Raw genomic sequence first — 13,048 nt, 5'->3', positions numbered from 1 at the left:
CCGTCAGCTACGTAGAAAAAGATCCTGGAGTAGAAAGTAATATTAAATAAATTCTAACAACAGCTTATCAAGCTTAAACGTTCTGCTGTTGTTCAGCCGCTGGTTTCCTCTTTCTGGTGCAAAGTGGACCAAAAACAAACTAGAGACACGGACTCGACAGAAAAGCCGATCAGCTGATCGTTAAGCAGTTTCATGATTGAAGTAGCAGCAAGAAGAGGCAGTCGCTTGTTAAGCTTAACGCAGGAATGCTTTACAAACATTCAGAGATGGACTTACACACTTGCTTTACTTCTCTCGGGGATAACTTTGTCGGAGATGAAATGCCGGGTTGCTAGCGAAGCTCCACATGCTATCCAGACCACCGACAGGTCCCGCATGCCACAGCCGCTCTATCACGTGATGCATACTGCTCCGACGTGCTAACCTGAGGTGAGTTACGGTGTGTTGCAAGTTTTGTGAGGTGCTTTCGTGATATTTAATGGATCGGATTACATTTTTTATTTTTCTCCGATATCCGATCCAGTAATTTAGGTCAGTATCGGACCAATACCGATACGTAATATCGGATCGGTCCATCTCTAGTATGGAGTATGGACAGAAATCACGCTAAAAAAAAAAAACAAACAAAAAACAAAAAAACAAAAACAAAACACTTCATATCCTCCCAAACAACTTTCCTTCTCTCAAAAACTGAAACAATGCCTGATAACATTTATCCCCCGACTCCTTCTGTAGTAACCCTACAAGATCAAGGTTCATATCAATGCTACTGAGATTTCGGACCAACCGTCTCCTCTCTACCATATATTTCCGACACTGCAAAATAACATGCTCCAAAGTTTCATCCGCTCAACAATAATCACATTTCCCTGAGGCATGCTTCCCTATCAAGAACAGTGTGGAATTCAAACCCGTATGCCCAAATCTCAGTCTTGACACCACCGCCTCCTCTCGCCTACTCCTTCTTGTGGATCGCCTCACTCCCACCCCCCTTTGAATTTTATATAACCACCTTCCCCTCCTGTCTTCGTCCCACTGTTTCTGCCATCTTCCCCTGATTTCTAGCTTAATAATACTCTTTACTTCCTCCTCAACACCTGATACTGAATCAAATCTAGCTTTCTAAGAGAAGTGTCTGCTGCCGAATTATATGCCACACAACCATAATCTAACGTTGACCTCACCAATCCAGTGTATATAGCCCTCAGGGACTCCCTATCTGCTCCCCAATCCTTCCCAAACACCTCAAAATGTTCAAAACTTTTTTACACCTATCCACCAATTCCTGAACGTGTGCACCCCAAGTTAACCTCTCATCAAACCACAACCCCAGAAACTTAAATTTCCTCACTCTTTCTAACCCTATGCCATACAACTTCAGCTTAATTTCCTCATTAACCCTCTTCCTTGTAAAAAACATTGTCTTAGTCTTAACAACTGAAAACCTGAATCCCCACGACCATTCTTCCACTTTACCAACCGCTTCCTGTAACTTCTTTACAATAAAACCAACATTCCTCCCTCTCCTCCATCATCAGCAAAAAGTGAACACCCCACCCTCTATGTCATTAAACACATCATTAATCATTGAACCTGTCAGTCTTCTTCTTCTTCAGTCAAGTTTAACGGCAGCTTGCATCCAAAACTGTTGCATTACTGCCATCTCCTGGCTGTTAACCGTCCGTCACTCCTGAATCCTCAGATCCTCTTGTTGAGACCAGTACTTCTCAAAAACGAAAAACCACCACTTTCCCTTCACCATGACTTAACTTATCAACCACTTGTCCAAATGTAAGTTCCCTTCCACCACTCAGTTCACCCCACATCACCCTCCTGTGTACCTGTCAGTCAAAAGCTCTCCTGCTTTATATAGAATTCCACTCACACCTGGATCTCATTAACCTCTACAATTGGGAAACAGGGTAGACTAAATAACACAGTCTAGACAAAGAAACAGGAATAAAATCATTTTTCCACTTAACAAACTCATTCACCCAACGAAACAGTTTGAAAAGTCAATCTCTTCACGTAATCTGACTCATGAGGTTATTTTAAATGAAATAAACAATTTTACACAAAAGAAACACCCCTTCATTTGGTTACACCCAATTGACATGATCAGGAAGTACTGGGGCGGCCCTTCCCACATACCTGTTTTACACATAGGACCTGCTCAAAGGAACACACAATGGTAAGTATAACCAAACTACATAAACAAATGAAAGATCCAAATCAATTAATGATGAAGTGACATTTAGCTTTAAGTACATTTGCACAGATGAAATGAATATAACCAATGCTACCACAAACAGACCCAGGATAGTATGTAGAGCCAAGGTTACATGTGTTGTGTTTACATTAAAGCATTATGATAGACTATACAGGATAACAGAACACAAAATAACAATATATGCAAGTGACAAATGGCAAATGAATTCTGTCCTAGCCACTTTGTCACAGGCTTGTGTATTTTTGCTGCTAGGTTAAAGCCACACCCTTGAGCTTTACTAATAAGAAACAGAGAGGAGCTGTATAAATGTACCAATAATAATCTAAAATGTGTCGTGAGTGAGATTTATTTACTGCTTCCTTGTCTTGTGATTCCTGAAATGAAAGTTGTTTATTAATCTTTTTTCCCCACTTGGTTTGTTGCATAACAGCTTGGTATTTGATTTTGGGGAACTGCAAAAGGAACATTAGCACAGAACTCAGAATGTCCTGTACACGTGAGCTAATTGAGCCATAACTGATTCTACCTAATAATGTTGTGTAAACTGGTTTTTACAATGTGGGAATTCAATTTTTTTAGATGCCATGTGTAATATTTGTGGTATTGTATGTCTCCCATCTGCAGTAAACCAGTTTAATTATTTCTTATGAGGTCTAATGCGAGCTCAACCACAGATTACAGTTTTACACAATAACTTCCATTCCACTAAAATGATCTGTAGGCACAATCCTGGTCAAGAAATGTGATATTTTTTGCCTAAGTTTTGGAGGATATCTCTTTTTGGATATTACAGCAGTTTTTTCCCTTTCTCTTCTAGTTTCCTGTTGCAAAATACCTACGTCAGTACTTACTGAGTACTACTTCCCAAGAAACAGAAGTGAGAAAGTCCACCCAACGGCACAAGCAACTTTAAACTCTCTATTTTCACACGAGACATAAAATCCCTATGTAAGTATCTTTTTCTCTATAAAAAAACTTTGTGTTATTTATAACCTATAATTTTAAAGCTTATATGTGTAAATGTTTGTATTTTTAAAAGTCGTGGTTCCATATATTTCAGGAACAATCATGGACGTGGAGTATTTTGATTATGATAACTACACCGCAGACATCGATAGCAACCTCACCACTGAAGGAACCCTAAATTTATATAGCGCCTCGTCCTCTTCAACTTATGCTCTGGTGGCAGTCAACATCATCATATGCGTTTTGGGGCTTGCAGGAAATTCCCTGGTGATTTGGATTTGTGGATGGAAAATGAAAACCACAGTCATCACCATCTGGTACATCAGCCTGGCCATTTCAAACTTTTTGTTCTGTGCCTTGTTGCCTTTCGAAGTTGTGTACATGATAACTTCACACTGGCCCTTTGGAGAAGGCTTGTGCAAGCTCGCCTCATCTGCCCTGTTTCTCAACATGCACAGCAGTGTGTTCCTGTTGGTTCTCATCAGCACTGACCGCTGTATCATGGTCTTATTTCCTGTGTGGTCGCACAACCACCGCAAAGTAGGAAAAGCCTTTGGAGCCGTCATCCTCATGTGGGTTCTTTCTGCATTCTTAACAGTGCCCTCACTTATGTACAGGAAAACCACGGTCCACGGCTCGGTCATTCAGTGCCACACGGACTATGGGGTCAGACATAAAGCGGTGGTACTGACCCGTTTCATTTGTGGGTTCCTGATTCCTATCCTAATGATTGTCTTCTGTTGCTCTGTGCTTGCCATAAAGCTCAGAAGTCTGACCCACAAGTCAACAAAGCCGTACAAAATCATGGCTGCGCTCATTTTGTCTTTCTTCGCCTGCTGGGTCCCCTACCACACCTTTGTCCTGCTGGAGATAGACTTTAAGAAACACAACCTGGAGGTCATTAAAACTGGACTAAAAGTTGGGGCCACCTTGGCTGCAGCAAACAGCTTCCTATCTCCAGTTCTCTATGTGTTCATCGGCAATGACTTTAAGAAAACCCTAAGGCGGTCTTTATCATCAAGGATTGAGGATGCTCTGGCAGAGGATATTCGTACAGGTGGTCTCAATCACTCAAGGTCCAAAACAATGGAAACTGGCCTAAATTAGAGTTTTTACTAAGGAGTACATCATAGTGCATAAATATGATTACCGTTCTCAATGACACTGATAATATTGAATGTTGAACTAACAGGTTATTATGGTAACTTTAATAGATTTTTGCACAATATCACATTTCAAGACAAAGTGATCACAATCGGTTATTCAGACAAGCAGAAATCTGGGAAATTGCTATTAATTCTTAATCCATTCAGGTTAAACAAAGCATATCTTTGCTCAGGTATTTTTGTGTGTGTGAATGACTGTCTTGTCTTATTGATTATTGTCATGTTTCCTTTGAATTTTATATTTTAAGTTTACTTATTGTACTGCATTGTTAGCTCTGCGATAGATGGGTGACCTGGCCTGGGTGTACCTGCGCCTCTTGCTCCCTGGCAGCTTGGAAAGGCTTCAGGCCTGAAATGGATAAGCACAAGAAAATGGGAAGATGGATGAACTGTGAGGAGCAAAGTGATGCATGTAAATATTAATATGAGTGCCAAAAACTGTGGACTCACTAATGAATGTAATAAAATACTGAAAAAAAGATACACACTCAGTCTCCCTTAAAGGGAACTTGACAAATAGTAGTATTTTATTGTCACTTTCTTCTGTCAAAGTTCTTACATTTCAAACTTACACCCGACCTGCACCCATTTTCACACCTTAGCTCGTGTGATTAGTCCAGACGCTTTTCTTTCCAAGCTACTTAGACTTACATTTCAAAGTACAGTCAAGGAAGTCTACTCTAAATTACTGTATTACTTATATTTGTACTTTTAATTAATAAATATTAAGTGTACCTGTATTCATTTTTCCAGTAAAAATCAAACTATCACCTGATTTTGAAGTTCCTGCAGATTATTTTTCTTTGTAGATAGTTTTTACCTCTGCCAAGAAGGTTATGTCTTTGGTAGCGGTTGTGTGCGTGCGTGTCATTCAGTTCATTCAAGAGCTCGAATTTTTTTTAATTATTCTGATCAAACTTTGTAGGGGTCCAGAGTGAGGTCATGTTAACTATCCATTAAAATTTGACTTTCATCCACTAGGGTCTTCAAGGTCAAGCAAATGATTTATTGGTCAAAAATTGATAAAATGCCTTTTAACTTACAAACTATGATTCTTACATGTGTGGTGTATATAGAGAGTACTGCATGAAGATTTTAAATATCAGGTCACATTTGAACTCTGACTTCTCCTTCAAGGTCTATAGACTGATTTGAAGGTCAAAGTGATAATAATGCCATATGGAGCTATTTGCTGTTTTTTTTTTACTGCCATTGTATGTTGATTGACAACATAGGCATGCAGCAAATGATATATGGGGATTTTAAATATCACGTTACTTTAGACCTCTGACCTCTTCTTCACAGTTAAATGAGACCAAACTTTCACAAAATGTCCTTCATCTTTAAAGCTCTGCTTAAAAGTGGTGGAACCTTTTGTCAGGTTCACCTGAAAGGCCCAACTGAGGGCCACAAAATCCCACGGATTCAGTCTTAGCCACGCCCCCTCCAGGGATCTACTACCGGTTAAGTGGCGTTGCTGAAAGTGTGATGCAAAGGTCTGTAAGGCTATTTTCTAGACTCCTCACAACAAATTATGAGTGTCACTCACCATCCAATCATTTTCTGAGTGACACCGTTTAACATCTGTCGCTCAGCTGTTGGTTAATCTCTGTGAAACTGTCGTTTTGTGCTTAGTTTTCCTTGTTTGCTAACGTTAGCGTAAATGTTCGACATGGACGTTTCTTCCAGCAGGGTATTTTTGTTTGTTTTCACTCCTTTCTCCTCTCGTTAGCCCCACTTCCTGGCCACTGGACCTCTTTATGTGTATGTATTGAGACCCCGGATGCCATTGTAGTCACCCCAGCTACTTGTTTAGAGGATTTAAGCTGTGTGACAAATGGCCAACGCTGCTCCTCCGACTCCGGGCGTTGAAAACGCAAGTCCCGGATCTAGTAGCTCGGCTGCCGCTGACAGTGGCAACCAGGACAGCACCTTTGAATGTAACATATGCCTGGACACCGCCAAGGACGCCGTGATTAGTTTATGTGGACACCTCTTCTGGTAAGAAGCGTGCTGCTGTCTGTGACACATGTTTATATTTTTAATTGTGAGCCACAGGTGAGTCGGGGACACATCAGCATAGCTCCTAAAGACCAATATCGGTTTGTAACTGGCAGACATGACGAGATCGTTTCCAAGCATGCATAACTTATCACATCATACTTGGCAAACACTGAACGGAAATGCTAAGTTTTGGTAGAAGTTAATAGTAGTAGTTAATGTTGCCTGTTTATTAGTAAATTGTGAGGCAGGTCCTACAAAATTTCAGATGTGCAGTGTGACATCCAACATGTAAACAGGGATGGTTTGAGTTCACCTCCACTTCTGAGCCTCTGCGAATGTAATACAGGCCAACCTCGGTCCACACAGAATAGCCAAGGGGTGTGCTATAAAGTGAAGTGTCTCAGATGTGGCTCGATCACTTTGGTAACTTACGCTGAACACACAACCTGGTTCATAACAGGTTATATTCAGAGTTTTGCTTTAAATAAGTATCACATTTGCCCTAATTGTGGTCCTTCACCTTACTAACACTGTCAAATGAAGCAAACCATGCATCATGCATTCAGTTGGTGAAACGTGCTTTGATTCTTAGTTCTGATTAGTTGCCAAGCCTGTTTTAGAAAATTCATCAGTGTATTTGTGGGCTATTAAGTGGCTTTACAGTGTGTGAAGTTTCTCTCTGATATGAGACGGGGAGGAGGCACAAACCGAGCCCTGGGGGTTCACAAGCTCGTGCACTCCCACGAATATTGGGACGGTTGAGCCAGGGTTGGCCGTTGTTATGAAATCTGTGCAAAATCAAATATGCATGGTGAACTCCTGAAAAACAAGAACAGTCAGAAGGACATTTTATTTGTAAGCTCTTTATCACAGAGAATATTAAATCAGTCAAATATACTTCCCTTTGATTAGGCCACAAACTGAGTGATTACCAGATCTTCTTCATGAGGCTTTGTGACACTGACCTGACCTGACAACACCAAGGGCTCTGAAAGCAATGTGCAGCTGTCCTGTCACAAATAAGCAGCAGCTCCAGGAGTGCTAAAAGAAATAAATCAACTTGTGAATTCACAACAACTCTGTCATCTGACACTTTTGCAGCTCCAGCGGTCCTTTCTGCAGTTTTATTATGTTTGATATATCTTTATTCCTGTAGTATACACAGTGTACCTGTTGTGTACACAGACAGCTGGAGACCTGCTGGTTGAGTAGTCGTTCCTGTTATACTACTTTGAAGCCACCTGGAATGCCTGTGTAGTTGGTGCACTGGGGTGTAAATTCTCACTGGATGAGTCTTTTGTGTTCACAAAAAATACCCAAGCATGCAAGATGAACTTTACATTACTAGGATCCAAGCAAACCCCAGCAGACTTACAGACACAGAAAGCATAATCCCGGCCTAAAGCAAAGAAAGCCTGACCCTGTAGAACATGCTTTGTAGTACACCCCTTCTGGGCAAAATTAAGTTAAATTTTCAAATTTAAGTTCCTGCTTTGTGACTCATAGGTGCTCAAGGACATTTAATATCTAACTAATCAAGCTTCTCCCATCTTCATTTGCATCTCCTCCTGATTAGCTGGCCTTGTTTGCATCAGGTAAGCTGAAACCGTTGTTTCCTCTTGTTTTTGCACTCCACCAGAAGCAGCACATCGTTACAGATAAAGGAAGCGATTAGCTTCTTCACTTTTTTTTTTTTTTTTTTTTTTTAAATTTTGTAGTGGCTGGAGACTCGACCCAACAGACAAGTGTGTCCAGTATGCAAAGCTGGTATCAGCCGAGATAAAGTAATCCCCATATATGGGCGCGGAAGTACAGGTCAACAGGATCCAAGGTGGGTAAAATTGGTGACTGTGATAATTAGATAGTATTAAATATTAGTGATTTGGAGTCATTTTGGGTAATTCTGGTTATGTTTTACAGAGAAAAAACACCCCCACGACCACAAGGACAAAGGCCCGAGCCAGAAAACCGTGGGGTAAGTACTATAGATCAGTATACAGGGCTCTAGAGTGCGACCAAAGTGTACTTCAAGAACAGTTTCCCATCTCAAATCTCTGTTTTCTGCATTATTCATTCGCTTATTATTACCCGCCAGTCTACTGTTGTTTACAGCGCTGTCGGCTGCTGTCTGTCAAGAAAGCCTAATTTCTGCTGTTCAATACTGAAGAAGTTTAGACTTTTTAAAATTGTGCAAAATTGCAGAATATTTTTAAGGTTATCTGCTATAAAAAGCCAGGCCAGGAAAATCTTCATGTTTTTCTGTGTTTTATTCTCAGTTACTTTGACACAAAGGCATCTGCAGTGATGCTTACACACCACACAGAAAAGATCAAAAGAACGATTGATAACCTTTTTGTTAAGGCCTGATCCGTCTGAAATTCATAGCCAGTGCTCTGACACGGAGCCATCAATCTCTGAACTCTGAAAAAGCACAGTGTACCCAGGAAACACATATGCTGCGATAAATGCACTGCCCAAGTGTCCCCTCTCCCCCCCTCTGCCTTTCAGCAGCAGGCAGCAGCAAACAGGTAAAACTTTAGTGTTAAGCGATGCAGTTGAAAAATTTGGGTGTGCCTAAGAAAAAAAGTTAGGTGCACCAGTGCAACCGTGGCAAAAAGTTAGTCTAGAGCCCTAATATATTTTTATTATCATCCTGAAGTATGCCAAATTTTAAGCTCTTTTTAAAAAAGAATTTAGACATAGTGTAGTGTTTTATAGCCCTGTAAGCTGCCCAGCAATATTATGAATTCATGATGAAACCATTGCATACAGTGATGTAGGTTTGCTGTATCCATTAACAGACTGACATTCCCCACCGGGATCTGTTGGATAATAAGTGTGGAGAGCCAGCGCATCTCCAGAGAATGATATCATTTGGCACTTGCTGTTGCGTCACGTCTCACTTGCTGTACATTAAACTGTACCTCAGATATTGCAAAGACACGTCTGCTCATTAAGGCAACTCAGACTTTCGTAACTTTTGATGATACGTATTACAGGGTTTTCAGGGATTTGGCTTTGGAGATGGAGGCTTCCAAATGTCGTTTGGGATCGGTGCCTTTCCGTTTGGTATTTTTGCAACAGCTTTTAACATCAATGATGGAAGACCTCCTCCAGGTATTTGTTTGTCACACATCACTATGACCGCTCCAAGCATTTAGCATGTCAAATAACCTCCTGTAAAACAATTTCCCAAGCAGCGGCTCCGGGGACACCGCAGCACACGGACGAGCAGTTTCTGTCTCGACTCTTCCTCTTTGTGGCTCTCGTGATCATGTTTTGGCTGCTAATTGCATAAAACTCAAGAGATCTGACACATCTGTGATTCTGCTTTCATACTTCTCCCCCCCCCCCCCCCCTCTTGCAATAAATGTGATTATACATAAACAAATGACACATAACTGAACTTTTGTCATTTTCATGCTATAAATAATAAAAAGCAAAATGATCCTACTTATAAAAGCAGTTCAAAGTTTTATACAAACATTCTTTAGGGACTGATGAGTGAAATGTACAGTGTTTAAATTTATTGAAGTGTATGTTGTTATTGTTGCCATCTAAATCTAAAGATCTCCAGATTATTTGGAATTATTTAATTTTTTTTCCTGGGTCTGGTCACTGAAACAAGGTCAACCTCAGTGCTGATCATTTGTTGCAAAAAAAGTTTTCAGAAACCCCAAAGTTTCATCACACAATTAGTGGTTTAGTCTTGCTAGTGATGGCGACATAGTGTATGGGTCTACAGCCAGAAAGAGAAAACAGAACTTTATTCTGCATGGAAGGCATGCTGGGAAAAGACAAGAAAAAACAGTTTGCCAAACAGGACTTTTGGCTTGATGCACTTTGCAGTTAAAGTTATTTGGCTACAGTAACAATGAGCATGTCCTTTGGGACATACTTTGGGGATCCAGTGATTATTTTAACTGAGTTTTGCAACATAACAAAATTACTTAAATGTAATCTGAAGCTGTTGAACTGTGTGTCGACCTTTACAGATGGTAGTGACCTTAAAAAAAAAACAAATCTGTCCAGGAACTGCTCGAAATGAAATTACCCGATCAGAGCATAAATCCCACTAAATAGCTGAGGGTGACTTCAAACGGACACTTTTTCAGAATACAAGAATCTTTATTTTAGATTTAAAAAGAAGCATGTAAGCAGAAAGAGTCATTCATTAAACAGTGTTCACCTACGCATTTATTCTCATCAGTTTACTGTATGCAATTGTAATTACATGTAAAATACTGTAATTATTAGAGTAAAAATTAAGACTGACTAAGAAACAGCTTTTTCGAAATATGTTTGAAATCTATTGATAAAGTTATGTAAATAAAGATTAACTGTCTGTTTATGGTGTAAATCTAATGACCTCATTGCCTCTAAGTCTTTATTGCCTAATAAATACACTAATCAGGGGGAAACAAACTACTTCACATAAAAAATTTCTTCAATATCTACCACTTTTACTAATTCTGTGGCAGAAGTTTATATAAAAGAAATACAATAAAGTATTTTTTTAAAAGTTTAAATGTAATCAGTGCTGTGTTTCTGTCTCCACCTTCTTTTCTTGAGACGCTGAATGTGTAACGTTGAACTCTGCCTCGTACATAATCTGCTGGATCTTTATTTTCGTCTCGCACCTCTTCTGTGGAGCGAGTCTCTTCAGAGCGGGAACAAAGCTCAGCAGGAACAGTTCATCCTCATCCCGCGGCTTAGTGGGAAAAGAGGGGACATTGTCTTTGACCAACCATTTTGTCGGCATGGGCGTACTTTGGGAGGAAGGTGCAGACGGCGGCTCTTGGGCCGGTTTCCGTTTCTGTCCAGTAACGCCAGTGACAGGCGAGACCTGTGGGGGTGATTGTATCTTGGCCAGAACAGCCAGCTGAGCCACCTGTGTGTCCTGAGTCGCTGGAGGAAGCTGCGTTACAAATGTCACCTGTGGTTTGAGGTCGGGCAGACTCGCGGGGACCTTTACAGCACTCTGTGGTGTTTTGATTGCCTCTGACAAAGCGGTTTCTCCATCCACGTTGCTAGAGTCTTCAGGGTTGTCGTGGTCCTCATCATTGTTGGCAGAGATTTCCTGCAGTCCACTTCTTGACCCAGTGAACGGCGCAATGAAGTTCATAAGTTGTCTGTATTTCCATTTGCTTTGAACGTTTTCTCCCTGCTTCTTGCTTTTAAGCTCCATTCGGACCTCCTTCAGGTACCTGTCTCTCATGTTCTTCCATCTTCTTTTGCAATCCTCGGCTTGAAAAGTAGAACATCAGAACGTAAGAAGCAAGAAGCCACAGGATCATTTCTTAATGAGCAATAATAAATATTCAGAAGAGTAAAACAATGGTCTTTTGAAATGAACTGCTCATTGCTGTCCATTTTAGAAATATTTAAAAACTGAATACAACATCTGTCAAAACAACAACTAAAACCTTTAATTGTATTGACGTGTAATACAGTGTTTCTGTTTAAAACTGGGGGCTGTGTGGGCTTAATGTTGTCAAACTTTTTATTCACATGCTCCTAAATCTGTTTGCATTGCAGGTCTATTCTTAGCTGCAAATGTGGGTGAAATGCTCGCGTTTACATCGTTTAGCCCATCTGCGTGCTACAAAGCCGTGCCTTAATATCTGTCGAGAATTTTTTTTATAATTAAATTATCTGAAATGATGCAGACCTACTGTATTGAACTGATTTCTGGTAACTGTGCAGGGGCGGATCTAGCAAAGTTTAGCCAGGGGGGCCGATAGGGCATTAACAGGGAAAAGGGGGCACAAAGACATACTTTTCTTTCTTATTCTCATTTAAAATGTCTAGCTTTTAATAAATAATTATCTGACAGCCAAAGTTTTAATTTGATGCAAAATGAATAGAAGTCCATTACTGTATATAGTAACTATTAAGTCTAATATACCCTAGTAAGCTATACTACTTTTTCCTTTGTGAAGGTACCATCTGTGCAGTCTGCAATTTTGTTGAAGAAAGATGTTGAATCTATTTAATATTTCTTGAAAAATAATTTATTTCTGTGCATTTTTTTTTCACACTGCATCAAATTAAGGTTGATTACGGCGATTAAGCATCATGAGGTGGAGCGTGAGGGGTGGTTCCCTATTTTTTATTTATTTATTTTTGTTGTTGCTGGGAGTTGGAACCCTATTAGTTAGGTTGCTTAATATTTATGCTAAGTACTCTTTAAAATACCAGAATAGGGAGGATGGTGTAGGTTTAAGTTTATTAGATTGATCAGTATTGCTGTACTATGAAATATTTTTTTTTGCATACAGGTATAACAGAATAGCTTTAGTGTAGTTGTTGTTTTAAACTTGAGTATGAACTTATACAAAATGCAGCAAGATATTTAAAAAACAGTTTTGTTGATTAAAAAACACTATCGGATTCATATCGGTATCGGCAGATATCCAAATTTATGATATCGGTATCGGACATAAAAAAGTGGTATCGTGCCATCTCTACTCCATACCAGTGGTGGCGGTAATGCACCATGCAGTTGTTTGCCAACCGCCAATAATACGTAAAAGGAAAAAGAAGAAGACTGAAAGGTTCTTATGTTTTTGTGAAACAATTGTTGAAAGGCTACGCCAGAAAATAAAGAACACTTAAAAGAAACTTGAACAGTCTGCAGAGGCTGTCTTCCTATCACTTTCCATGCTGCTTATGTTACGCT

General features: G+C 40.0%; 3 protein-coding genes across 5 annotated transcripts; 2 read left to right on the top strand and 1 right to left on the bottom strand.

Annotated features, from left to right (window-relative positions):
- The first annotated feature begins 2,099 nt into the window (after nt 1-2,099).
- Nucleotides 2,100-4,720, top strand: LOC113027311 (chemokine-like receptor 1). The gene is made up of 3 exons (XM_026176927.1): nt 2,100-2,191; nt 3,048-3,178; nt 3,291-4,720. The coding sequence occupies exon 3, from the start codon at nt 3,299-3,301 to the stop codon at nt 4,301-4,303; it is 1,005 nt and encodes a 334-aa protein (XP_026032712.1). The 5' UTR covers nt 2,100-2,191; nt 3,048-3,178; nt 3,291-3,298; the 3' UTR covers nt 4,304-4,720.
- A 1,017-nt stretch (nt 4,721-5,737) lies between these two features.
- rnf185 (ring finger protein 185) lies at nt 5,738-9,725 on the top strand. Of its 3 annotated transcripts, none has more exons than XM_026173886.1 (7): nt 5,738-5,858; nt 6,095-6,363; nt 7,943-7,961; nt 8,085-8,197; nt 8,287-8,341; nt 9,366-9,483; nt 9,564-9,725. In XM_026173886.1, the coding sequence occupies exons 2-7, from the start codon at nt 6,200-6,202 to the stop codon at nt 9,662-9,664; spliced, it is 570 nt and encodes a 189-aa protein (XP_026029671.1). In that variant the 5' UTR covers nt 5,738-5,858; nt 6,095-6,199; the 3' UTR covers nt 9,665-9,725. The 3 variants fall into 3 exon arrangements, with proteins under 3 accessions (XP_026029671.1, XP_026029673.1, XP_026029672.1); XM_026173888.1 differs by having other exon boundaries at nt 5,741-5,858; nt 9,567-9,725; XM_026173887.1 differs by lacking the exon at nt 5,738-5,858 and having other exon boundaries at nt 5,865-6,363.
- Nucleotides 9,726-10,473: 748 nt separating this feature from the next.
- Nucleotides 10,474-11,629, bottom strand: LOC113027356 (uncharacterized; the record flags this gene model as incomplete). Its single annotated transcript, XM_026176974.1, has 1 exon — nt 10,474-11,629. A coding segment is annotated over one exon (729 nt), but the record flags the coding sequence as incomplete, so codon positions are not given.
- Between the last annotated feature and the right edge of the window lie 1,419 nt (nt 11,630-13,048).

The sequence above is a fragment of the Astatotilapia calliptera genome, chromosome 7 (genome assembly GCF_900246225.1).
Source record: "Astatotilapia calliptera chromosome 7, fAstCal1.2, whole genome shotgun sequence".
NCBI classification, from domain to species: Eukaryota; Metazoa; Chordata; class Actinopteri; order Cichliformes; family Cichlidae; genus Astatotilapia; species Astatotilapia calliptera.
The sequence above is the reverse complement of the archived record's forward strand: the minus strand, read 5'-3'. Positions and strand labels throughout refer to the sequence as shown.

Bases quoted from the DNA above. Each gene is read 5' to 3' on its own strand.
- LOC113027311 (XM_026176927.1), top strand. From the start codon at position 3,299: ATGGACGTGGAGTATTTTGATTATGATAACTACACCGCAGACATCGAT.
- rnf185 (XM_026173886.1), top strand. From the start codon at position 6,200: ATGGCCAACGCTGCTCCTCCGACTCCGGGCGTTGAAAACGCAAGTCCC. The intron at 8,198-8,286 runs GTGGGTAAAATT...TATGTTTTACAG, and splicing joins ACAGGTCAACAGGATCCAAG to AGAAAAAACACCCCCACGAC. The intron at 9,484-9,563 runs GTATTTGTTTGT...CAATTTCCCAAG, and splicing joins TGATGGAAGACCTCCTCCAG to CAGCGGCTCCGGGGACACCG.